This window comes from Tasmannia lanceolata, unplaced genomic scaffold (genome assembly GCF_043159265.1).
Source record: "Tasmannia lanceolata isolate RefF3 unplaced genomic scaffold, GAP_Taslan_0.1 ptg000011l, whole genome shotgun sequence".
Lineage (NCBI taxonomy): Eukaryota > Viridiplantae > Streptophyta > Magnoliopsida > Canellales > Winteraceae > Tasmannia > Tasmannia lanceolata.
Window position 1 is genome coordinate 16,636,128 of NW_027518688.1, and position 27,986 is coordinate 16,664,113.

General features: G+C 39.7%; 1 protein-coding gene across 1 annotated transcript; it reads right to left on the reverse strand.

Annotated features, from left to right (window-relative positions):
- Window positions 1-1,398: 1,398 nt before the first annotated feature.
- LOC143886497 (cysteine protease ATG4-like) lies at window positions 1,399-18,603 on the reverse strand. Its single transcript, XM_077390487.1, has 9 exons — window positions 18,466-18,603; window positions 9,196-9,677; window positions 9,011-9,096; window positions 8,502-8,552; window positions 7,951-8,336; window positions 5,249-5,387; window positions 2,060-2,115; window positions 1,867-1,937; window positions 1,399-1,781 (listed from the first exon to the last, which is right to left on the reverse strand). The coding sequence occupies exons 2-9, from the start codon at window positions 9,656-9,658 to the stop codon at window positions 1,564-1,566; spliced, it is 1,470 nt and encodes a 489-aa protein (XP_077246602.1). The 5' UTR covers window positions 9,659-9,677; window positions 18,466-18,603; the 3' UTR covers window positions 1,399-1,563.
- Between the last annotated feature and the right edge of the window lie 9,383 nt (window positions 18,604-27,986).

The following is a 27,986-nucleotide window of genomic DNA, read 5'->3' on the forward strand; positions in this document are numbered from 1 at the left end:
TCATAAATGGGGGTGAGTTTTATGAGGTATAGCTCAGCCTGAGCAACCCACTATAAACACACCATCTCCATGCTGTTTGACTCATCCTACTCATTCATTCTAAGGCACCTCACACAGATAGGGTGTTCCTAACAAACCATCGTCATACCATAATCCTAACCATTCGATTTATAGGAGCCTAATTTGTAACCATCCATTTTAAACCTTAACAAATCATAACCATAACCATCACCTATAATCCTAACAATGACCTATAGAATGAATGGGTTGGATGAGTCTAACAACTATGGCAGATGGCTCGATACCTCAGAAACCTTTTACTGTTCATAAATACACTAGATGGGCTGTCCCAAGTAAGAAAAGGAGGTGAATATATCACTTCCCTTCCCTTTATATGGTGTGTCGCCCTATAGTTTAATATTTTTCGAAAACGACCGTAAGGCCGACTTCAAGGGATGATCCAAACCGTTCATTTGTTGGTGCCCCAGCAATCATTTCCATAGGATGATCCTAACCCTACGAGATCTATAGAGGTTAGGGTTAGGATCATCCTATGGATAAGATTTATGGGGCCAACCTACATTGTGGCAACAAATGGACAGTGTGGATCATCATAGGGAGTGGGCTGTAGAGTACTTTTTGAAAATTACTGGACCATACTGGCACACGCCAATATAAAATCTCCAAAATTATTCATCCATCCAGTTTGATCAAAAGACAGCACATTTTTTACGAAGTTGTTGTTGTTCCACCATTGATGTCTGATCAAACGACAGCGCATTGTTTGCATCAAACTATGCACAACACATAATTTCACCATCTGATCAAGGTTCGTTCCGCCGGTGATGTTTGATCCAATGGACCCCTGCGTAATCAAGTCTAAAATGTAAATACATTCTAACTGTCAAATAACCAAAAAACCTAATAGACCCCGTGTAGACGTTTCCTTACCATGTCTTTCTTTGATGAAAGGAAAGCCACATCTAAAGGTTTTATGACAATGCAAACTTTTCCTTCTTTCCAACTTGGAAAGCCTTTTCCCTTGCACATACAAACAAATTAGAGAAAACAAAAGGCTTTCTTTAGGGCGTTGGGCCAGTGGTAGAGGCTTTGTTTCTCAACCTCAACTACTTTCCAGAAGTGCTCTCCTGTGCTTTTGGCCAACATTAAAAACAAATGCTAGCACCAAGCACAAAAAATGTGTCAAGAGCAGAACACTCGTGCAACCACACCAAATACCCAAGAGAGGCAGTCCTGCCATCCGCACCAACTAGGGCACCACAAGAAAGCACTTGGCCTTGGGCAGGGATTATTTCCCAAAAAAATCACTTTTAAACAAATCCCCATTGGGCCCTGGGCCTCCATACCATACAGCATTAAGTGGGAGAACAAATGATCTGGGCAGAACTATTTTGCTTCCTTATAAACATCTCTAAAAAAATCGTAGATAAATGAGAATAGAAAAGAAACCCAGCAATCAATCAGGTTAAATAAATACGTGGACATATAAATAGAGACTGATATAAACACACTTCCCAATCTCAGAAAGTGTTCCATCCTTCTTCATAACAATTGCCAATCATCCTCATGAGAGTGAGCTTCACAATAGCTCAACTTCTCATCATCAAAGGTATCATGATCCCCACCAATTTCATCAACCATCACATCCTTATGGTGGCCTGGTTTTGGCAGATTGAGAGACTTAGCCACTGTGAAGAGTGGTGCACCACTTGACCGATCTGCGAGCTCAGAAGCTCGAGCACATAAGTCAACAAAATCATCTGCACATCATTAAAGATACTCATGTCATAGACAAACCCTTTCACATGATGGTCATAAAAAACTGGTCAAGAGCACGCAACTGACCTTTATCTCGGCAATAGAATCCAATTGCCAAGGATGGATCAATCATGTCAAGCGGCATTTGTCGTACATCACTAAAACCATTTACAGAGAGGACAACAAATATTATTAAAACAGAAATGGGTAAGATTTACAAATTTTGGCATCTTCTCTGTTCATGTTATGATAAAACTCAAAACAGGAACTCAAAACATACTTGCAGTGATAGGTCGAAGTGTCAACCTCCAGATTATCCCTAGTAATGTCAACAACCTGATTCACAATCAGGTCAAAATATTAAGAGTCACATTACCATCACATCTCAACTATCACTGTAATAGCACGGTAAATAGCTCTAATGGGTTCCCTTTTTTTTGCAAGATTTAACGGGTCCTATTTGGCGAAAGCAATAACATGCAGGCACATAATTTAAAAAAAAAAAAAAAAAAAAAAAAAACTAGAAAAACAATGAAGACCCAAAACGGAAAATTACCCATTTATAGTTTCATCGTATTATGCATAAGGTTTCATCACATTCTGCAAGTCACAATGAGTGTTCTGTGTTATTCGGTCCCACTAAGATTATGTAGGATGTGACACCTCCATGGCAGTGCCAGGCGAGCCAAATTTGACATTCATGAGCATAGTTCTATTAAAAAAGAGACAGAAAATGCAGATACTCAAGCAGTTGACTTAATAATGTTACCCTTAATGTGTAATGTGTTGCACACGCACAGTAACAAGCATCGAGTGGGCAAAGAAGAGATAAATACAAAAGAAAAGGGCAGATTTCTATAAAAAAAAGTAAGGGCAGAGATTGCCTGATACACAATCCTTGCCTAGAAACACCTTCACTAGCTAAATATCTGCCAACCATTTGGCCTCATGGAAGACGTGAGAATAAGGATATATCTAATGTCACTTGCCATATGTCTAATTTCATCACCAAGGTTTTAAATTTCGGCTTCGGTCGCCACGGAAACCTGAACTGAACCTTGTCGCTCTTCTTTCTTTCCTCGTGGGCAGGAAACACACCAGCAGCGTGCGTTATGTGATTCCACGGTTTTTTTTTTAACTTGACTGGGTGGCAGAGGGCCCTTCTAGATGGAGCCAGGTTAGGTCACTTCGATTGCTTAATTTCTTTATTTTGGTGCGAGGAGCTTACCATGAATCCACTGATTTCTGCCGCTTCCGTTATTGCTGCTGGATTGGCCGTAGGAAACATTTCAGTTTTAGTTGGAATTTTTCATGGAAATCTCGTAAAATCACAAAAATGGATGGAAACATATGCACAAATGAAAGAATTTCTGATGAAACATCAGGGCCATTCATAAAAAGAGGATGAAAAGGAAATAATACTTTTTGAGGTGCTTTCCTCTCATCCTGTACCAGTCTTGAGCCCTAAACCTCATGGAAAGAGAGTACTTATTGCCTCTACCACTAGCGCATGTAGGAGATTGGTAAAAGGGAGTAGTGTTTAGAAACTTCAGGAAATACTAAAATAAGCAAAAATACAGTAGCGTTTAAATACGCGGATGCGACGCCGAACGCTACCGAAGAAAATCCTAGTCAACTCAGTTGATGCGGCTGAGTACTCGGTTGGTGCGGTTATAATTCGGGAGTCACATGAGTTTTTATTGACTCTGTAAGGCAAAATGCGGAACACGGATGCAGCACGCAACACAGAACGCTGCCAAGGTAAAAGGGAGTCAACTTGGGGGAGTGGGAGTCGACGCGAACGCGGGGAAGTTTTAAAATTTGGAAATATAAACCTTCTGGTGCTCAACCAATTGGATGTTGAAGGGTGTTCTCGATTAAATACTCGCCGGATGGTACTGTTGAGCGTTTGAAAGCCCGCCTGGTTGCAAAATGATATACTCAGACCTTTGGGGTTGATTATACAGAGACCTTCTCTCCCGTTGCAAAGAGACCTTAGGTCTCTCACATTGCAAAGATACCTTCTGTCAGTGTGCTTCTTTCTCTCGCAGTTAATCATGGTTGGACCCTTCATCGGTTAGATGTGAAAAATGTGTTTCTTCATGGCGACCTCACTGAGGAGGTGTATATGGAGCAACCTCCAAGGTATGTTGCTCTGGGGGAGATGTCTTCCTCTCTGTGTCGCCTGAGGAAATCTCTCTATGGTTTGAAACAATCTCCGTGCGCATGGTTTGGGAGGTTCAGCGAGCCGTCATGCGTTTTGGCATGAATCAGTGTACCATAGATCATTCATTATTCAGGCATCAGTCCTCAACTGGTTGCATTTTGTTGATTGTGTATGTCGATGGTATTATAGTCATTAATAGTAATTCAGGGGGAATAAAGACCTTCTTACAGAAAGAATTCTCCACCAAGGATTTAGGTCGCCTCAGAGACTTTCTTGGGATAGAGGTAGCATATTCTTCTCAAGGCCAATCTCTATCACAAAGGAAGTATATTTTAGATTTATTGGATGAGACATGGAGTCTTGGAGTGAAGCCTGCATCTGTACATATGGATCCTAATGTGAAACTTGTTCCAGAAGATTCCAACAAGTCCCTGGCAGGTACAGTCATTAAAAGAGAAGAGACTGAGATGGTCAAATACAAGCAAGCTCCAAACAATTGCACATGAAGCAAATGTTAGGAATATGATGCAAGCTCTGTAATAAGAAAATCCTATATGTTATTTTGTTTTATTCTTTATTCATATTGTGTTCAAGGATTCCAAAATTTTCCTCTTTCTTTTGTATTTTTCAGTTTTGGAAGTACCTATTTAGGAAAAAAAGGCAAAGACTTGTCGTGTCACATGTATCAACTTGCTCAAGTCAATGTCACAAGCATGAATGGACTCCATTGGCTTGGGTTTTCAAACAATGGTCCACACTAATTAACACTTACCACAAACTAAAGACTTTCGAATGTAGCTAAATGCTATTGGTGAAAAATGTTTGTACATACTATAATAAAAAAATTTGGAGTGATAGATCAGGATTATCTTCATGCAACTAATGTACAAATAGCAACTTATGTATGGAATTAGATTTATTGGATCCAAAAATTATAACTTTCGTAAGGCATCAACAAGTTCTGGTGGTATGAGACATGCCATCATCTCGGCAGTTATTGCATAAGCTTTTATGCTATTCTATCAATATGAAGACTTACGGCACCATGGTTTTAAATTTCGTCCTCGGATTTCGCAGGGACCGAAATTTAAAACCGACACCGAAATTATAAGATTTACACTGAAATTTCCACCAAAACCGAAATTGTTTTTTTTTTGGGCTGAGGCCGAAACCGAAATTTCAAACCTAGATGGCAACAGGTAGCTTTGAAGCATATAACAATTCTCGGCATATAATTAACGACATAACAGTACATATGAATGACTAGATAGAAACAATAATAGCTTCAGGATTATACTATACCGGCTGAACTTCATGCGGATCCAAATATAAGGCTTTATCATCTTGCACACCAACAATATAAGTTGAAGCCCCAGGTTTCCCACCCAAGATGCCAAGGCTCTGGGGGAAGCTGAACATTGCCCATAGCAGTGGGATATACCTGTAAAACCTCAACTGAATGAAGTCAATGAACATTTAGGGCACTAAATTGTACATAAACTTCCCACTACAAGTACCATGCTCCTCCTATAATAGATTTAAATCATGAGTGAGAATATAATAATGAATTGAAAGAATATAACACCATTCGCATTGCTTATTTGTGTTCCAGCCTTCCAGGTTTAACACTCACGAGGGGAGAATTTCTGATCAAAGTCAAAACTCTGAAATTCAAGCTAAACCATCCAATTTCTCTTGCATGATGTGATCCAAAATACATTTTCCTCTTCTTTTTTATGCAAATGGGATTATGTAAAGAAAAGAGAAATAAGATTAAAGGAACGGCGGTTTCTACAATGAGTCAAAGAAGCTACAACTTCAGATAATGGGGGAGGGAATCCAGCAGATAAGCATTTGTTTGAAGGCATGAGAAAAATATATATTTCAAAAGATGTCAAAATTGGTAACTTGAACTTGGTCAGACTATATTGACTTAACTCTAAGACTTGGGCATGCCAATTTTATTGGCTCAGCTCATTTAGATAGGTAAGTTTCAAGACTTGTAACAATTTTGGGCCAATAAGATTTTATTGCACATCCCATGCCTTCCTTAAGCAAACAATTTATCTAATATACTAGTTTCCCCAGTGATTTAAGGGCGATCCAATTCCAGCTTTTGCACAAAATAACTCATCACTTATCATGGCTTGATTGGAATGATCCAGGTCAATTCAGGCTATATATCTTCCAACCATGGATTTAAATTTCGGTTTCGGTCGCTACCGAAACTGAGTTTTTTCAAATATCGGTCATTTCGGCCGAAATTTTTACAAATGACCAAATTTCGGCTGAAATCCGAAATTTTCAGATATCGGTCCCAACCGAAATCCGAAATTTTGGATTTCGTCTGAAATTTCAAACAACGCATCTAAACATGTTCATAATGTACAATGATTTTAGGATCCTATACAAATGTACAAAAGGAAGACTGAGTCTCTTTCCTATCTACCATTAGTAGAGAAACAATATAACATACAACACAACAGCTATTAAAAATGTTAAAAGGGGATTAAGCACCACCTGATACACAACAAGCGAATGACATGTGAGTCAACTTACAAGGTGACATCCAAGTCCCCACTTCCCATGGAATAAAGAGAACTAAATGTAGAGAACTTGCTGAGATGAAAAGAAAAAATGCACAAGATGTTTTCCTATAGAAATAAGCTTATATGCATTGTTTTGAAAATCTTACGATTTACGGTTCAATTTACGATTCGATTTACGATTCTTATGCAAAACGATTTGAATCCCATGATGAATCTTAATTTGTATGAATCTTACGATTTTTTATTGAATCTTACGATTCGATCGTAAATCGTACGATTCATACGATTTATGCGATTTATCCAAATTAAGTTTTGTATAAAAGAAAATATGTCTTTCTTTCAAAAGACCTCATTTCCTTTCTACATTACAAGAAGCCTTTGAAATCCCTCTCATTAGAAGGAAGAAGACAGAGGAGGATTAGGACATCGAACAAATCGAACCAATCGAGCACAGAGCATTTGTTGAGGGCATTACTCACATCAAGGTGGGAGTCGACGTGGGAGACTACCATAATAAGGACAACATCGATTCCCGTCTTTTATGATTGATATTTCTCATTTGATGTTTGAGACTTTGAGAATTGATATGATCATGTGCCTTTTTTTAAAGATTATTAACCAAGATTCATGGTTTTGGATGAGAATTAGATGATTAGTATGTGTCAAGTAGTCAACTCAGCATGACGCGGTCCAACACTCGGTTGACGCGACTGAGTACTCTAGTGGTGTGGTCCAGTACTCGGTTGATGCGGCAAAGTACTATATTGACGTGGTCATAACTTGGGCGAGTCAATGGAGTTTCTATTGACTTTGCAGGGCAAAAGGCGGAACGTGGCCAACGCGGAACGCGGCCACGGTAAAAGGGAGTTGACTCGGGGGAGTCCACACGCGGGGGAGTTTTGAAACTATGATGTATACTTTCCGCATGAAAAAATATGCTGTTAGACTGAACCATGGCAACTGAAACCATTACATAGTCGGGTAAGAAATTAAAGATCCAATGTGCTGGAAACTATGCCATATATTAGAAGTGGCTGTGAACCATGTTTTCGTGACGAAAGGAACCTTTTTCTTGGATGGTACGGCTAAAGGATTTTGACTGTTTAAAAGAACTTAGAAAGCAAATACATCCACAAATTTAGTTGAAGTTCTAAAAAGTTACATGCAACCTACCCTAGGCAGAGTGGCAGACTCATGCATGAAATGTTGAAAGAATGTACTCATTAACCAAGTGGTAAAAATCAATCTCTAGTGAGGGAGACTGCCAGGTACCACGTCGTCTTCTCATAACAAATTGCAGACCGTGGAACCCACTTTACCAACCAATCAAGAAATTAACATATCCACCAATTAACTTGCAATGTATATAATAAAACACACATAAAAATGGGAAGCCCATAAGAGAATAGAGAAACTACAAATTTTCAGATAGTTCATCACCATTCAGAAGATTACCTCGGATTGATTTTGTCAATTCCAAGAACCAAAGGGACTAATAGGAGAATGGGAGCCCAAGAAACTTGACCCTTGCAAAAATCAGAACAGAGCCTAGCAACATCTTCAATACAGAGTACTGGTGCGCCACCTCGTTCCCCATCTTCATCGCCAGAAACAACATACACAGCCATTGGCAATGAATGGCTGTGTTTTTCACAGTTGATCGGCTCTCTCATGGCACGGGCAAGAGTCTCCCATGAACGACATGTAGCATATGGGCCCACCCACGAACCAGCAGCAAGGCCATAAACCGTCCCAGCTTTAAGGAGATTGTGTATGGAGAAAGCAGATTCCTCAGTGTCACCAAAAAGATGTAGAATCTCAACATACTCCTGACCAAATGGCTGCATAATCAACATGGACCATCATGAGCAACCCAACCCTACAATGAAAATTAAAGAACCTTATCACCCTCTATACAACAATGACAAGCCAGGCTTTGACTTTTACTATTCTGAAATGAGTTATTAATGAGATTGTGATGTCCTCATATATACAATCCATCTCACCTTCTGCAAGGGCTTTCTCCAAGATCTACCTAAACGATGAAAAAGCATTGCCTGAAAGCATAAAACCAGCAGCGTACAAGTATTAAGAAGAAGGGAACCAAATATAAGCACTAATGGCACAAATTTTATGACTAAAAACCTTATAAGTATAGAGTTTCGTTGCTTAATAATATTCAGGGACTACCATTCAAAACCATGGACTTAAATTTCGGTTTCGTTAGGCCAAAATCCCGAAATTTCGGCCGAAATCTGGTAAAAAAAAGTATTAATTTATTATTTCGGTAATTTCAGCCAAATTTCAGAAAATTTTATATTTTTGAAAAACAATTTCAATTTGTCGAAATTTTGGCCGAAATTTCGGCCAAAATTAGGGAAATCCGAAATCTCAGATTTCGGGAAATTTAGGTTTCAGTCCCAACCAAAATTTCAGACCGAAATTGGTCCGAAATTTAAAACCATGTTCAAAACAAAATATTCAGGGATGCATAAGAACTTAAGAAGCACCATACCTGGGCAACGAGCATCTGACTGCTTCTCAGCATGCAGCCCCAGTTTACATCACTGGTGATCTTCGAATCACCAATAGGTTCAAAACCTGTGCGTAACAGAGACAATTAAAATATCCTAGTCATGTTTTAGAGATTAATTTGGAGTATCAAATCAACGGAACAATAAACCTTCAAAGAAAACTAACCTTTCCGGTATGTCAACCTAATTCTTGATGAGAAATCCTGAAAGAATGCAACCAACCCATTCCCAAGAATTGCATCACTGGATGACTCTTCTGGTGAAACTTTATAGCATACACCTAGAAGCCATATTTCACTAGTTGAGCTAGAAACAACAGATTTGCTCAGCCCAAATATACGCTCCTGGAGTCTCCTCATTGAGCCACTAGTCATGGCTCTCCTCACTGCCGCCGTCCACCCATGTGTTCTAGTATTAGAAGCTTTTCTTTCGCAATGGGATGATTCAATGTATGGTTCAAAGATGGAGAAAGTAGATGCAAAGAAACTTGACAAAAAGGAAGCTTTTGATGACTTAGTATGGCTAGTTTGTGCGTCTGAACTAGCAGATGCCGGGTCACTATTTGTGGATTCAGTTGAATTTCCTGCGGGAAATTTTGAAGCCACAGCCCTCTCAGGCAAGCCCTTCATTACCTAATCATACATAAACCTACAATAACAGAACCGCGTCATAGAAGCAAGCAAAATCTGGATACTATACTCTGTCCAGAGGCGAACAATTTAGAGGAATGCATGCAAACTACAAACTCAAATAGCTCAAGCCCCACAGTAGAAAAATATGGAAATGTACTCAATACCACCAAGCAAATTCAGAAAATAACATAAGCAATCCACGATCTTGAGTAGAGTATATAATCCAATTCATTTTTAGACAAGAACCAAGTCTGATAATGGGATACAAAAAAAAAAAAAAAAAAAAAAAAAAAAAAAAACTGATTATACCTTTTTTTCTTAATTTTTCTTGTTATTATTTACACATACCTAATAGGATAATACACATCTGCATAGCCAGAGAGCTTTTTAAAAATAAATTACTTAAGTATAATTGCACTTATATAATACTCCATCTCTCCATCTCTCCATCTCATTCTCATCAACATAGTATCCTGAAGACGCGACGAGACGAGACGCGAGACGAGACGCCCCCACCATCTGAAGACGCGACGAGAAGAGACGAGACTCCCTCCTCATTTTTTGGGTTTCTCCTCTCTAAATCCTAAGTCCATAACCCTCACACCCTAACCTCCATCTTGTGAACCCCTAAACCCAAACCCCTTTACCATTTGTAAATCCACCATTTTTCCGAACAAAAAAACACAAAAGTCCCCTCTTGTATATTCTTTTGTTCCCTTTTCTCCATCCATAAATCCCTTTCTTGTTCTTTCTTTTGTTCTAAATCCATAAATCTTTTCTTTTCTACATCTTAATCCATTGTCGGTTTCTTTCTAGTTTTCTAACCCTTTCTTTATGGTTTAAATCTTTTCTATCTCTCATTCTTTCGTGTTTTGAGTCTCATCCCCCCTTCTTCTCCATCCCAATTTTTGTTCTATCCCTCTATATTCGTTGTTTCTTATAGCATTTTGGTTGATATCAAAGGTGCACACCAAGTGTTTGTTAAAATCTCCAAGAGGGATAATGTGTGTTGAAGGTTGTCTCTTCGTTGCAAGTTGAACGCCTTCGGCCTCAACTTGAGAGGGAGTGTTGAAGCCCTCATGTAGTTCCATGGATGGAGTGTGTTGTATCCTTATTTTATTGTTGTCTTGTTATTTCCATAGTCTTCTATGTCTTTTGTGTTAATGTCAAAGGCGCACACCAAGTGTTTGGCAAGATGTCTAAGAGAGGTGTCGTGCCTTGAAAGTCCTTTTTTTCCTCGTTGCAAGTTGAAGGCATTTGGCATTCAACTTGAGGGGAGTGTTATCATGTAGTTGTGTTATTATGTAGATGATTGTGCTATCTTGTCTTAGTGTTGTCTTGCTATTGTCTTGTGGTTTTGGTGTTGTCTTGCTGTTGTCTTATTGTTGTCTTGGTGTTGTCTTGTTGTTGTCTTTATTGGTAGTCTTTTAGTCGGTCGTTTGGTTGTTGGTGGACAAGGGTTGTTTGGTTGGTTGGTTGTGATTAGTTGTTTGGTTGGTTGTTGGTGTGTGTTGAATGTTGGTTAGTTGTGTTTGTGGTCGGTTTGTCAGATGGATTGATCGTGGTTGAGATCATAGTGGTTGTTGTTTAGTTGTGGGTTTGTTGGTTGGTTGGTTGGTTGGTTGTGGTCGGTTTGTGATTATCGTTGGTTGGGTTGTTGTTGGTGATTGGTTAGTGTTTGGTTGGTGTTTGTTGGTTGTTGGTTCTCGGTTGGTTCTTGGTTGGTTCATTGGTTGGGTTGGTTGGTTTGTTGTTGGTAGTTGGTGGACTCACTTTGCAAGTCATGTTGTTAATGCTTCTACATAGTTAGTGTAGTTGCTCTGCGTAATTTTATGCCTTTATTGTTGTTGTTGTTGTTGTAGCGGTTTGCATTGCAATCCACGTTGTTGGTGCTTCTACATAGTGAGTGTAATTACTAGGCATAGTTTCACGCCTTTGTTGTGGTTGTAGTGGTTTGTGTTGCAAAACACTTTGTTGGGGCTATATGCCCAGTCGTTAGCATTACTTTCGGCCTTACGGTTGTTGGGGCTATATGCCCGGTCGTTAGCATTGCTTTCAGCCTTGCGGTTGTTGGGGCTATATGCCCGGTCGTTAGTGTTGCTTTCGACCTTGTTGTTGTTTCTTTCAGGCGACGTGCTGTGTGGCCGTCGTTGGTTGGTTGTTGTGGTGGGCTGATCTTTATATCGCCCTATTGGTTGGTTGATCGCCGTTGGTTAGTTGGTGGTTATTCTCATGGCGATGTGTTGTTCAGCTGATATCTACTCGTGGTGCTTCGCCGTTGCTCATGTGCACGCCTTTGGCATGCTTATTTTGTTCGAGGATCGTTGTTGTTTCCTATCGAGACGCCTCCATTGCTCATTGGTATGCGGATTTGTTCGTCGTCCTTTGATTCAGGGGGAGGCCCTGTTGTGATTGATCTTGCGGATTTGCCGTTGTGCTGATTTTGGGGGAGCTGTTATCTTTGGTGGCCATTGAGCATGCCATTCTATTCAATGTGGTCGTTGCTATCATTTTTTTGTTATGTATTTCATTATGTATTCACCACACTAGCTTGGAGGGGAGTGTTACACCAAGCTAGCTGTGTGTATGAGCTTATTGTACCTTTTTTGTTGTATGGTCTTTTTTTGTTGTATGGTATTTGTAGCAAGCTGGAGTTCCATAGTATATACACTCCAGCTTGAGGGGGAGTGTTGAAGAGTGTAAGGTCATTTTAGTCATTACTTGTATAAGTGAGAGTATTGTAGTCTTTGTACTATGTTGCCCTATTTTGGGCTCTATATATGCATCATCATTACATGGGAGAGCTTCTAAGTGGAGAATCTTACCATCTTCTCCCTCACTCTTCTTCTTTTCCGTCTCTTCCTTATCCCCATTTCTAACAAATACGATACTTTTATGATTCAAACACATATGTAGAGAATGTCAGCATCTCAGGTTTCCACACTGTTTGACACCTAATGTATGGTGTCTAATAGCAACTCCTGTCCTAGCTTACATCAGATAGGAGGGAAAGCACTGGGGGGTATTGGCTGGAAAGCATTAATAAAATCACGGCTATATAGAATTTGGAAGTGGAGTTCCAAAATTGAAAATAGCTCATACAGAAAGAGAAGGATTTATATGAATGAGCCATCAAACCAGACATAGAAGCACAAAATATCCAGGCTTACTAGATTAATTGATAGTATAATAATGCTCGACATTCAACTCCTCCAGCTCAGACAATTGCAGGCAGCTTACTAGAAGCCAGTGGATCAGGTCTTTTTCACAGGTATCCTGTTTTCAGATAGTTAAAATATTAGATCAATGCAGCACCAAAATTGCATTTCCGGAATCAACCATTTTCATCATCCTTACTCGTTTCACACTCCGATTCTCAGACTCGCCTTTAGTTTGCTAGATATTGATTGACGTCTATTGCAGCTCACCCATCAACCAATCTGATATGTGGATACTGGTGTATGGAGGTAAACCTTAAGCCCTCCCCTATTTTTATGTTCAGGGCAAACAAGAATTAAAGCAATTAAAATATTATTATTTAAATGATAATGTACGTAATAAATGTGTTGGGAAAGTTGCCTTGTTTCTCTTTTGCAAGAGAAAACAAAATAGGAAAGCGTCTTTTTCTAGGTTTTAGAAAACCTAGGTATAAAAGCAAGTTCATTCACAATAACAGGGTGGTGCGACTAGGGCTTGGGCTGGAGAGAAAGAGAAAGAAGAGAAGGGGTGAGAGAGAGAGAGAGAGAGGAAGAAAAAGGAGTTTTCCTCTTTTGGGTTTATTCTCGGGTTACTCTCGGGGTATCTTCTCGGGTTTTCTCTTGGGAATTTTCTCGTGGTTCTCTTGGGAATGATCTTGATTGAGAGGACAAGGAAAAGGTTGCGGTTTTGTGTAATCCTTGTATATTGTTTTTCTCATGGTGGAAGATGATGTTCTCGCCCGTGGATGTAGGCATCTTGCCGAACCACGTAAATCTTGGTGTTCATCTTGTGGCTTGTTTTCCTGTTTTACTTTCCGTTTACTTGTGCATGATCGGATCTGATTTGCCCAGCGAACTTTCTCTACAAAATGCATATACACTTTTTTTTTTTTAATAGTAAAAATGCATTTACACATATACAGAAGAAAATAAAAAAATGTTCAAAAATGGAAAAAACATACATAGTGTTAGTGTATGTATATGCCTATAGACATATTCGTCTTTTGTATATCTCTTTTTATATATAAATACATAAGTGAGGGGGAGTCTCTCCAACTCACACACAATTCCTTTCTCTCATTCTCTTCCTCAACATGGTATCAGAGCCCTAGGGTTCTGAATCCCTAGGGACCCCCATAGAAACCCCTTCCCTCTTCCCTTCTTCTTCTTCTTCTTCCCTAACCCTAACTCTAACCTTAAACCCGTCCCTAACAACCTTGTCTCTAACCCATCCCCATCTCATCCCCACTTCAGCCCTCGTCCCCCCTCTCCACAAACACCCCGCCCCACCTCCTGTACACCGCCCCCCTCTCCCTACACCCCCGCCCCAACCTCCCGTCCCCCTCTCCAAATCCCCCGTCCCACTTCCCACCTCAATGCACATTTGTGGGAAGTAACCTTGTGTCATGGCGGAGTAAGAAACAGGATGTTATCTCCAAATATAGTGTAGAGGCGGAATATAGAGCTATGGCACACACAAATGGGGAGCTCATTTGGTTATGCTCTCTCAGGTCAGAGATCGGTTTTTCCCCTTCATCCATGGTTTTAAATTTTGGCCCGAAACATTTCGTTTCGGCCGAAATATTTCGGTTTCGGCAGAAAACGAAACGAAATGCACATAGTTTCGGGAAAGTACAAAATTTCGCTTGAAATTTTTACAAGATTTCGTCAAAAATTTCGTACCGAAACCGAGATTTAAAACCTTGCCTTCATCTCCTTCTCGGTTATATTGTGACCACAAGGCAGTGATTCACATTGCCACAAATCCAGTCTTTCATGAGAGATCTAAACATCGAGGTTGATTGCCACTTCATCCGGCATCGAATTCAAAAAGGAGAAATATGCACAGTGTTCACTAGATCGGTGGACCAATTAGCAGATATGTTTACCAAGCCGTTGAACAAAGCCAAATTGAATGATAATTGTAGCAAGCTAGGAATGTTTGACATATACATTCCAGCTTGAGGGGGAGTGTTAGTGTATGCATATGCCTATGGGCATATTCATCTTTTGAATATCTCCTTTTATATATAAATACATAAGTGAGGGGGAGTCTCTCCAACTCACACACAATTCCTTTCTCTCATTCTCTTCCTCAACACATAGAATATGACTGTTTTTTTTTTTTTGATGACGTAGGATGTCCCCACCCCCTTCAGGAGTAGGACTAGTCCCTACGGATACACGCAACGACCCACTCACCACGTGTATCAGGTAAGTCGGGGGCGGGATTCGAACACTCCTCAACAGGGAGCAAACCTGTGACATTGTGCCGAAGAGCCAACGCCTCGGTGGATATGACTTTTTTTTTTGAAAGGTCATAGGGGATGATTGTTGGAAAAGGATACACTTATTTCCCACCTTATTTGGGAAGAAGTGATGTCTTTACCCTTCTAATAGTGGTACTTGTGGCCCTTGTTGTAAGCTTTTTGCCCCCATCTGAGCACATATGCACCAAGGCAACCAAGCAAATACCTGTGATAACTAATTGTCATTATTTACAGCTATAGTCTGAACTCTGAAGGGTATTTTTTGCTTTTATCTGTTCCACTTATAGTACCTCACTTTTCAAAACCCTAGCTAGCTAAGATAGTTATCAATAGATGCATCATTTGTTATTATCTATAGTTTCTTACATTTATTCTAATTCTACCTCATCCAAAACCCCATCCAGCAAGGTTTCTTCCCCAACCATTTATTCTATCATTTTCATAAATCACTATAGATCAAAACTGAAAAGAATAAACCAAAATATTGGATATACCACCCAAATTCTGTCTAATTGTCGAATCAACTCAAGTCCTGCTTCTTCGAAAGAGGAAAACAAATGTCGACAAAGAAAAGGCACACCTGAAGAACCTATCATTTAAAAACCCAAAAAGTAGATCAAGCTCAAGAGAAGCCTAGCTATATAACTTTAGGTTTTCCCAAAACCTAAAGAGTCGATTTCTATTTTGTCTCCCCACTGACCATGGGAAATAAGACAACTTTCCCAACAATCCCCACCTTGGCTTATTTCCCAGCCACTTAAAGATTTTTCGTTGATGCCGCTACCAGTCCGTTGTTGCCGCAAGCCACTATTGGCCTTCTGAAGTACAAGCTACACACCCTCGAATCATCCTGGTTCTCACTCTTCCCAATTCGATCAGCGCGACCAATGCACATGTATAACTGCCAACCCATTAACTCATCTAGTCAAACCTGGAGAGGGATCTCGATCCATCCTTCCCAACGCAGGTCTTGTCAGCTTCTCATCAACGTCTTCAACCTGGAAACATGTCTCTCCACCAACTGCAGAAGAGACCCTACACGTGCACGCGCTATTACTCCGTTTTCAACTAGTCATCGAGATCTTAGGAACACTAGGTTACCGTGTCCCCGACCAGATGATATAATTCGCCACACTTATCTCCTTTCATCAGAACCATACAGCCGCGTGTGATTTTCTTTGCTCCACCTGCAGCAGAATACCAACAACCCCTACATTCCAACAACCAAGAGATATTAGATTCCTTTGCATCTTTGGGACATACGCCACACCACCCAAAGTACGAACCACTCCATCGAACATCTTGATCTACACCGTCCCAACTCCCATTACATCACAAGTAGACCCGCCACCCAAGGACACTACACATGCCCTTGTCTCTGAAACGTATCAAAATATTCCCTCCTGGAGCATATGTGAACAGAGCACCCTGAATCTAAATTTCACTCAACAGGAGAAGTGTGATTACCAGTGGAGACTATCAGAACGTCTCCAACATCTTCGCTCTCCTCATCCGTTACGGCCACCACCGTATTCTTAGCACCATTGTCCAACTAGTCAGCTCACCCCGAGAAAATTCCCAAGATAAAACCCATGAAGAAACCCTAAGAAGAACCAAAAAAGAAACCCAGAGAAGAAACCCTACTTCTCCTTATCTCTTCCTCTTTCTCTCTCTTCTCTCTTTTCTCTCCCCCCTTCTCTCTTTCCCTTTATCTCTTTCCCTAGCCACGCCCAAGCCTCTCTTGTAACCACACCACACCATGTTCAAGAGAAGCCTACCTTTATAACTTCAGGTTTTCCCAAAACATAAAGAGTCAGTTTCTATTTTGCCTTCCCCACCGACCATGGGAAATAAGGCAACTTTCCCAACAAATACTCAATTAGCTTCTTCAAGTGCTCAAAATCATTGTCTTAGAGATAGATTGCAAGTTCACACCATAGTTAGCAAAACGCCATTTTAAATGGAATAAAACACAAAATGAATCAAGCCAAAGTTATGAAAATTCCTGGATCGTGTGAAATAAGAGTAGTACCAAAGGCACCCTTTGATTTCATAATCCAAAATGGAAAATGGGCTACGGAGATTCCGCGCGGTCAGAGATACAATTGCCAATAGTTCAATGTATAAAGGCTATAACAAGCTATGCAATGAGCCTACTACGGTGGAGAGAGATGACCATAAAGGAGTTTTGGAAGAGAACACTCTGAAAACCAAATGAGGTATGAAAGAAGGCATCAAGGGCCTTACCCGAGCCTAACCGAATCGCCGTCCGAGTCCTCTCTTTTAGCACTTGCTTTAGAGGCAAACTCTTTCGCTTCGCTATAAGAAACAGGCCTGGCTCTTACCAGTTAGCCGGTTTTCCTAAGCAACTACTGTGACCATGGTCAAAATCTTGTGCAAGAGGTCTAAGAATAGATCATCCCCAAATCTTGAAAGTCCCGTCCAGTATCATGGTCTATCGCAAAATCAATATATCGCAAAATCGACCGAGGTGCTGAGGGCACCCTCTCGAGCCAAAAGGAAATTACCCAACAAGGGAGACCACGAATGCTCCTTGGTAAAAATGTGTTTTACTAGTTTGCCATTTAACACTCCGTTCAAAACTTTTACAGTAAAAAACCCCTTTTTTTTTAGGAAAATGCGTTTTAAACACATTTTTTGGCCAACTTTCCAACTTTACCTCCACTATATTTTGCAAATGACAATTTTAAACGCTTTTTTTTTTTTGTGTTGCCGTTTTTTACTAAAAAAAATTTCAAACCAATACCATATCAAACTCGAATTTTTCCTGTCCCTTCTTTTTACTGTGCCTAATCACGTTTTGCTATCTATGGGTCATACAAATTTTCAGCCAATATCTTCTTCTTTTTTAATGGCACAAATTGCAGGCAAATCCAATTAATTAAAAACCCAATTCATATTTAGATTGCATGTTTACATACAAATTGCATCCACAATCCAATTAGATTGCACACCCAAACCAGCCCTTACTTTCTCCAGCATCCAGCCAAAAGTTTCAGATTCAAAGCAATCGCATCGTCATATAACGATTTAGGTTCACAAAAACTCCTGCAAATTTCCAGGGTTTCAATTGAAATTTCATAACAGTTGTTCGTTCTAAGTGAAATCAAACCAAACCCTAGCATGCTTGAGAAACAAATTCAATGCCCATGAATTTTCTTCAATTTCTAAATCTACTAAATTTAATAAAATTAGAACAATACCAACTATTCAATATAGGGCAAAACAATAAATCATACATAAAAGAGAGAGAGACATAGAGAGAGAGAGAGAAATTGAAACAAAAAAAAAATCAATTCGGAGGGTATGAAAATACCTAAAAGGGTGCGAATCCAACGAAAATCAGAGAGAGATTTTCCAGAAACGAAACCCTAGAGAGAGAGAGAGAGAGAGAGAGAGAGAGAGAGTTTTTATAGAAACGAAACCCTGTTACATCAGAAACAGGTGTTGTGGAAAGTTGGAAAACTATGAAATTCTACGTGGAGGATGAGGCTCCTATTTAATTTAGTAAAACACTTTGAAAACGGGATTCCGTTTGGAAAATAAAAACGGGCCTGAAATGACCGTTGATTAAACCCTTTTTGTGTATTTTATTACTTTTATGGGGATTTGAGAAGTCTCCGTTTGTTTTTAGTGGACGTGGTTCCACTTGCTAATGCCCGTGTTTTTCCTAAGACGGGATTCCGTTTTCCTACCAGTGACCTTTAATTTACTAGTATCCTTCTCCCAAATCTCCTTCTCGTCCATCTTGCTCACGTGTCACGCTTGTGCGCTGATTGGAATTTTTGTCATACTTTTACGATGATTCCGCTAAAAAGTGGGACCGGATGGTATTTTGTTTAAAAAAGAGCGTAGAAAAACAAGAGAGATGATTTTTTCGCCCCTTGTAGGATTATGCACTCCACTTGTAACGTGAATTGTGGGTAGACTTTAACGCTTTTTGACACGAATCACGTTAAATGGGGCCCATAATCCTACAGTGGGGGAGGAAAAATCATTGCCCAAAAAAACAGCAACATAAGAAAATGGGTTTAGATTTTGTCATTAAAAAGCATGCTGGGTAAAGTTGAAAAGTTGGCAAAAACAGAAAATGGATTTGCTAGGGTCCATCCCAAAGGGCATTTCACATACCATTGTGAGAGCAGCCACCTCATTAATAATGACATAATCTGATGGAAAGTGAGCCTATGTGGCTGCTCTCTCATGCAACATACGTTCCGTGAAATGCCTTCTGCGATGGACCCTAGCAAATCCCTAAAAGACATCTTTTAAACGTGTTTAAAACGTTTTCCTAAAAAAAAAATTATTATAAAGGTTTTAGAGCAGTGATAGATACAAGGGAGCCCTTGCATAAAGAGCCACAAAAGGGCTCTTCATTAGATCCACATCATTTTCAGTTACATTTTAAAATGGGCCTCGAGAGAAAGGCACATGGAGAGTCGATTTATCACTCCTTTTAAAATTAGTTAAAAAAGTAAAATCAGTTACATTTTACTAGCAATCTCTTGTAGATGGGTTCCAGCCATCTTCAACACATTGAGAGATCAACACACACACACACAGAGAGAGAGAGAGAGAGAGAGAGAGAGAGAGAGAGAGAGAGAGAGAGAGAGAGAGAGAGAGAGAGAGAGAGAGAGAGAGAGAGAGAGAGAGAGAGAGAGAGAGAGAGAGAGAGAGAGAGAGAGAGAGAGAGATTTACCCAAATTTCTCCTCATTTTTTGAGGAAGTTTTTAGGGATGCAGCAGGGCTGCCACCTTAGCCGAATTTCTCTTAAGTTGATGTTCAGATCAACAAGTTAGAAGTGGAGCTAGTAAGGACTTTTACCACAGAGTATAAAAGTCTTTATTTTTACCATTTTCCTTTTGAGTCGTATGGGTGCATGTAATATAGAAGTAGAAGGAAAGGAAAACATATTCTCATTTCTTTACATTCCATTAACTTGAGTTTCCCTATTTTTGGTGCAACCAAAGGAACTATTTCGCAACTCTCTCTCTCTCTCAATTATAATGGTTTTTACATAGGCACTTTCATTCGTGCTCTATGGTAGGGCATGCTTGCATTTGGAAAATTTGTGTGCCATTTGGACTCTCATGTCTCACCTAAGTTCGGATTCAAGAATAATTAGACCAATCAAATATTTTGAACAAATAAAAGTATTTAAGAAAGACCCATTCCCTCTTCCCTTCATTTTTTGGCCATTTAACCTTCTTTTTTGCTTGTCTTTTTCAAAAAAATGACTTTTGTCATACTCCCCAAATTTGATGGAAGATGAGTGGGCTCGAGTCACAGTGCTACTTATGCATTGACTCAGATGGCACTTCTATTGCTATGTAGAACAAGATGGGACGCAGAATCCCTTCTACAAAATCGCCTAAACGCTCTCTGTTTACTTACTCGCACTAGTACGATATTTGCATTATACTGGTTTCTAATTACTTCAAAGATTATAGAATGTTTCTGTTAGCATTTATTTTTTATGTAGTGTTGAAATTTTGAATGAGAGTTTATTACTTATATAAGTTAAATTATGAGTTTACTTTAAGGGAAATGTGATCAGCGCTACGATATTTTGATGATTGCACTCCTCACTTTGTTAAAAAGTAAGGTATGGCCCGCACCATAGGATGATCCAAACCGTCCATTGGATGGGCCACAGCCTAAATAGGTTGGACCCCAAAAATCATTTCCATAGGTTGATCCTAACCCTCCGATCTATAGAGGGACTGAATCTTAGAACGTGGATCCTAACCCTATAGATCGGAGGGAAAGGATCAACCTATGGAAATGATTTTCGGGGCACAACCTATTTAGGCTGTGGACAATCTAATGGATGGTTTGGATCATCTTATGGTGAGGGCCATATTGTACTTTTTACTTAAGTGAGGAGTGCTATCATCAAAATATGGTAGTGCTGATAACATTTCCCTTTTTAATTAGAAATCTCAATAACAACTTATTGAAAACATTATAGTAGGATTTGTTTTGATGTATTATATATGAGGAATGCTAACATTAGGGGCACCCTTGCAAAATTCGGACAAAAGGGCACCCTCCTTGGTGGAATGTCACCAAAGTGCACTTAATGTTCTTTGACTTTTACATATTATAAATGCACTTAGGTCACGTTCCACCAATGGGGGTGCTCTTTCATCCGATTTTTCCAAAGGCGCCCTTGAGTTTAGCATTCCTCATTCTATAAATGCAAAATTATTAAGTGTGTAGCTAAACGCATTCATTCATTTACAGGGTTCTCATGAGAGAGCTCATATTACTGTTGTCGGTTCTGACTTACGCATCGGAGAGCCTTCCCAGAGTCCAAATTTCAGTTGAATTTTAGATTGTTTGATCGTGAGCGCAAGTCCTCTCCTTTGGCGTGCTTCTAGTTGGGACCAATGGCAAGTAAGGACTCTAATCCCTCCTAAAAATACAGGCACAATCTCCAAGGTATGGACTTTTAACCATTTTTGGATTCAGTCGGTTCCAGAGTTCTCACCAGAGAGCTCATATTACTGTTGTGGGTTCTGACTTAAGCATCGAAGAGTCTCCTTGGAGTCCAAACTCTGGGTGCTTTTTTACCTTTAGATAGTGAACGTAAGTCTTCTCCTCATGTGTGTTTCTAGCTAGGACCAATGGCAAGTAAGGACTATAATCCCTCCTAAAAATAGAGGCACAATATCCAAGGTATGAACTTTTAACTATTTTTGCATTCAACCAGTTCCAGAGTTCTCAGTAAAGAGCTCATATTGTTGTTGTTGTTTCTAACTGAATCATCGGAGAGCCTTCCTAGAGTCCAAACTCCAGGGGATTTTGTGATTGTTTGCTCGTGAGCACAGGTCTTCTTCTCAGGTGTGCTTCTAACTGAGATGAATGGCAAGTAAGGACTCTAATCCCTCTATAACAGAGGCACAATCTCCGAGGTATGGACTTTTAACCAGTTTTGCATTTAGGCAGTTCAGAGTTCTCATTAGAGAGCTCATATTAATGTTACCATTTCAGGCTTAAGCATTGGAAAGCCTCCCCAAAGTCCAAACGTCGGGTGGTTTTTTGAAAGTTTGCTCATGAGTGCAGGTCTTCTTCTCAGGTGTGCTCCTAATTGGGACCATTGGCAAGTGGGGACTGGTAATCCCTCTTATAAATAGAGAAAAAATCTCTAAGATATGGACTTTTAACTATTTTAGCATTCAATCAGTTATAAAGTTCTTATCAGAAAGCTAATAATACTCTTGCCATTGGTCTCATCGGAGAGCCGGCCTCCTTGGAGTCCAAACTCCACGTTTTTTTATTATTGTATGCTTGTGAGCGCAGGTTTTCTCCTTAGGTGTGCTTCTAGCTGGGACAAATGGCAAGTAAGGACTCTAATCCCTTCTTTAAATATAGGCACAATCTCCATTGTATGGACTTTAACCATATTTGCATTTACTCGGTTCCAGAATTCTCATCGGAGAGCACATATTATTATTGCCAGTTCTGACTTAAGCATCGAGGAGCTTCCCCTGATTACAGACTCCCGGGAGTTTTTTGACTCTTTGATCATGAACATAGGTCTTCTCCTCATGTATGCTTCTAGCTGGGGACCAATGGCAAGTGAGGAATCTAATCCAAGGCCAAAGTATGGGATTTTAACTATTTTTGCATTCAGTTAGTTATAGAGTTCTCATTATAGAGCTAATGTTAATGTTGTTGGTTCCGACTTAAGCATCGGAGAGCCTCCCTAAAGCCCAAACTCCGGGTGGTTTTTGACTGTTTGCTCGTGAGTGCATGTCTTCCTCTCAATTGTGCTGCTAGTTGGGACCAATGGCAAGCAAGGATTCTAATCCCTCTTATAAATAGAGGCACAATCTCCAAGGTATGGACTTTTGACTATTTTTACATTCAGTCAGTTCCAGAGTTATCATGAGAGAGCTCATATTACTATTGCTGGTTCTGACTTAAGCACTGGAGAGCCTCCCCGGAGTCCAAACTCCAGGTGGTTTTTTATCGTTTGCTCGTGAGTGCAAATCTTTTCTTTAGGTGTGGCAAGTAAGGAATCTAATCCCTCCTATAAGTAGAGACAGAATCTCCATGGTTTGGACTTTTAAGCATTTTTGCATTCAACCAGTTCCAGAGTTCTCATCAGAGAACTCATATTATTGGTGTTGGTTCTGACTTAAGCATCAGATAGCCTCCCCGAAGTCCAACTCCGAGTGGTTTTTTGAGTATGTGCTAGTGAGCTCAGGTCTTCTCCTCAAGTGTGCTTCTAGATGGGACCAATGGCAAGGAAGGACTCTAATCCCTCCTATAAGTAGAGGCACAATCTCCATGGTATGGACTTTTAATCATTTTTGCATTTAGCCAGTTCTAGGGTTTTCATCAGAGAGCTAATATTACTGTTGCCGATTTTGACTTAAGCATTAGAGAGCCTCCCCAAAGTCCAAACTCCGAGTGGTTTTTTTTAACATTTGCTCATGAGCGCAAGTCCTCTCCTCAAGCGTACTTCTAGCTGGGACCAATGGCAAGTAAGGACTCTAATCCCTCTTATAAATAGAGGCACAATCTCTAAGGTATGGACTGTCAACCATTTTTGCATTCAGTACCTTCTAGAGTTCTCATCAGAGTACTCACATTAATATTGTCAGTTCTGACTTAAGCATTAGAGGGCCTCCTCATAGTTTGGACTCTAGGTAGTTTTTTGACCTTTCGCTCTTGAGCGCAGGTCTTCTCCTCAAGTTTCCTTCTAGTTGTGACTAATGGAAAGTGAAGACTCTATTCCCTCCTATAAATAGAGGCAAATCTCCAAGGTATGGACTTTTAGCCAATTTTGCATTCAGTCAATTCCAGAGTGTTCATCAGAGAGCTCATATTACTACTGTTGGTCATGACTTAAGCATTAGAGGGCCTCCTCAGAGTTTTGACTCTGGGTGGCTTTTTGACCATTTTCTCGTGAGCGCAGGTCTTCTCCTAAGGTGTGATTCTAGCTGTGACAAATGGCATGTGAGGAGTCTAATCCCTCCTATGAATAGAGACACAATCTCCAAGGTATGGACTTTTAGCCATTTTTGCATTTAGTCAGTTCCAGAGTGCTCATCAAATAGCTCATATTACTGTTGCCGGTTCTTACTTAAGCATCTGAGAGGCTCCCCGGAGTCCAAACTTCGGGTGGTTTTTTTATTGTTTGCTCGTGAGCGCAGGTCTTCTCCTCAACCGTGCTTGTAGCTGGGACCAATGGCAAGTGAGGACTCTAATCTCTCCTATAAATAGAGGAGAATCTTCACGCTTTGGACTTTTAACCATTTTTGCATTTAGTTAGTTCGAGAGTTCTCATCAGAGTGCTCATATTATTATTGTCGGTTCTGACCTAAGGCATCAGAGAGGCTCCCTAGAATCCAAACTTTAGGTAGTTTTTTTACCGTTTGCTCATGAGCACATGTCTTCTCCTTAGGTATGCTTCTAGCTGGGACTAATGGCAAGTAAGGACTCTAATCCCTCTCATAAATAAAGGCACAATCTCTAAGGTATGGACTTTTAACTATTTTTGCATTGAGTCAGTTCCAGAGTTCTCATCAGAGGCATATTATAAATATACTTAGGTCATGTTCCACCAATGGGGGGGCCCTTTCATCCGATTTTTGCAAGGGCACCCTTGAGTTTAGCATTCCTCATTATATAAATGAAAATTTATTTAGTGTACAACATGTAGCTGCACTTAATGGTGATACCACATATTTGCCACCCTTGATGGTTGATCCCTTATAAAGTTGGCCGTTTTTGGATAAAATCTCTTGGACCGCACCTTGTTTGTGCTCACACCAGATAAAAACTCTTTATAAACAAGAAAGAGCCCTCTATGTAATTGTCCATTTTTCTAGAAATAATTTTTTGTTGATTTTTTTTAAAATCTTTTCTAACCATTTTCTTATTAAGAATGATAAATGTATGACATAGACTCACAATCATATGAAAATTGATTAGGTCTATGACTCTTGTTAGCCTTAACAAGTTCAACCCATTGCCCTAAGGCAACCCTTGTGGATGAATCTAACCCCTTGGTCGACGGTCGTAAAAAGTATGAGCCTTTTTGGACACCCTCTAAAATTTATACGCATAGAATTCATGTGTTTTATTTTAATTGCATATAATCTTATATGCAGATAATAGTTAAATAGCTTTATATCTATCTTAGTTAATGGGTTCCAAAATGGCCCTAACTTCCCATAAGATTAACTTAAAATAAATTTATTTGCAAATGATGATCGATTTAGCCATTAATTCTTTGTAGACATTAATTACAGGTAGGGCTCTAGGTAGGGCTCTACTGCTCCATAAATTTATATTCCCTTATATCTTATTGCCCATACAAGGATACAATATCGTTCCTATGGTGGTAGTTTATACTCTCTTATTTCTAATACTTAATCCAAACTTAGACTAAGATAAAAGAGAGTACTTTCTTAGGAGACGTGGTTTAAAGCATGTGTAGGTGAACATTAATGTTATTCAAAGTATATATTATATGTAGGTATATAGGAAAATGGTCTTTAGTCTATTCGGTGGAATCTGTTTTGGTGGTCGCAACAGTTATGGACTCTAGTGTGGCAATGATAGTGGCACCAATGAGAGATGCATGCATGAAGACTCATACTCAGCAATGACAATAGGAGATTGTCAGTTTTCTTCTTGCCAACTGAAGGATATAAAACCTAGTGCACCGGAAACATGGGCTAGGCAAGGACAAAGAGTTAGATACAGGAAGTACGGGGGGGGGGGGGGGGGGGGGTATGGGGAGGGTGATGGACAACACCTATCTAATAATTAGTACTTTATAATGCCTGGCATAAAATGTGGCCGCCAATGATAACAGTTATTAGAGTTCCAACTGTAGATGAATCTTTTGGCTATATAAGTTAGGATTTAACATACGATCTCATGGTTAAAAGGAAGTATTTTTAAGATGCTTTATTCATTAATTGTTAGCATGCCACGATCTTATAAATGAGATATCTATTTTAAGCCTCAATCTTATAAATGGGATTTCTTAGCAGATGTACTCATGCATTGCTTATTGAAGGGCATCCATCTTGCTAACCAAATAAGTGTGCCACATATATAATGAGTCATGTCTATGTATTAATTTGCTGCTCTCTCTCTCTCCTTCTTTCTTTTCTACCTACTTGGTAACAAGCGGCCACACACTCTAAGCTTGTGCCTCCTCTGTTTTTAAATTAGTCTCTCTCTCTCTCTCTCTCTCTCTCTCTCTCTCTTGTCTTGTTTCTTTTCTGCCTAGCTGGTAACATGCACCCACACACTCTAAGCACGTGCCTCCTCTGTTATTAAACTAAACACACACACTCTCTCTCAAACTACTCTTATTTGTTGAGTAAAACCTAATAAACGCCCTTCATATATAGCTTTCATTTTGAAAAATTCCTAGTATAAGAGGAATGATACTCTCTTAATATGAGAAGCCCATGAGAAATTGATTGTGGACAGAAACTGACTTGGCCCACCCGTATGAGCTCAACTTGATTCAGACCCTTTATTTAAGGACCCTCATTCCAGCAAAGAAATTGAATGTGGAACATTCTTCCTTTTTTTTCATCAATTTGTAAGCAATAAAGAAACTCAAATTTTCAACTTGAAAAGGGAGTGCAGATGTCAGCTTTCAATTCATATTATATTTTTAACTTACTAGTAAACATTAAAAAATATTTAACAGATCTGTAGATTTTGGCCTTTCTAAAATAAGACTCTCAATCTGTAAGTAGATCTTCATCGATTTAATATCACATGGGAGCAACTTTCTGTTAGTGATTTTGGATTTTCAAAATAATGTATTTTGCATGTTTTAGTGTTTTGGAAAATGTTTTATCAAAAGCGTTTGGAAAAAAGAAAATATTTTCTTGGAAAGATTTGCTTTTACGAAAGGATGTAGAAGTGTAGTTGAAAAGATAGTCCCGTACCGGATGAGAGAAAGGAAAGAGAATGGCTTATAAAGCACTACACTTCTCTAATACTTATTGATTGTACATTGGGTTGAACCCATGGTTGGACCCGTGGGACGGTGCAACGCACCGTTCGCAAACGAGCGCATGGGCAATGGGCTATAGGGCGCATAGTGGTGCTTTTTTAGGCGCACTTTGCACTTGGTCAAATGGTTCGTAGGCCCATCAAGCCGAATGGTTTGGTTGGGTTGGGCTTCGGTTCGGACCTAATGGTTGGCCCAACAGGCCCATAACTCCACGGTCAAAGAGTGTGATCAAATGGGTTGTGTCCCTTCCCCTAACGGTCAAGTGCCAAGGGGTGTGATCCACACCATAGATGGTTGATCTAACGATGACTGGGTTGGAGAGAGGTTTTACTCAAACCAACAGTCACCTCTAGGATCGATCAGGACCGTTCAATATCAATGGGTGTGATCTAACGGTCAGATTTCAAACATTCTGAAAAGGTGCACCAGGTGGTCTACAAAATGTGCAGAATTCAGTCATTTCATAACAGGAAAACAAATTGGCAATTCTGACAGACTTTACACTCTCTTCTACACTCCTACAAAATCCCCACGTATTTCTACATACTGTTTTTCTTTTGTTTACTGTTCTAGATACTGTTTTTCTGCAGAAACAGTATCTAGAAATTTCTCTAAAGCTTGAAATTTCGGAAGGGCATTTCGGGTTTGATTCCGCTAGTGCGACGCGTCATCAAACATTAGTAGGGCTTCCCTACTAGGCTTCATTGTATCTTGGAGGCAATTCGCGGATCCCCTTTGTATACTACTAGTGGGGGCGAATCTTGTCTTAAGGAAAGTGATATCACGTCTTGAAACAACAAATTTCTATTTTCTATCAATAACAGTACCCTCAA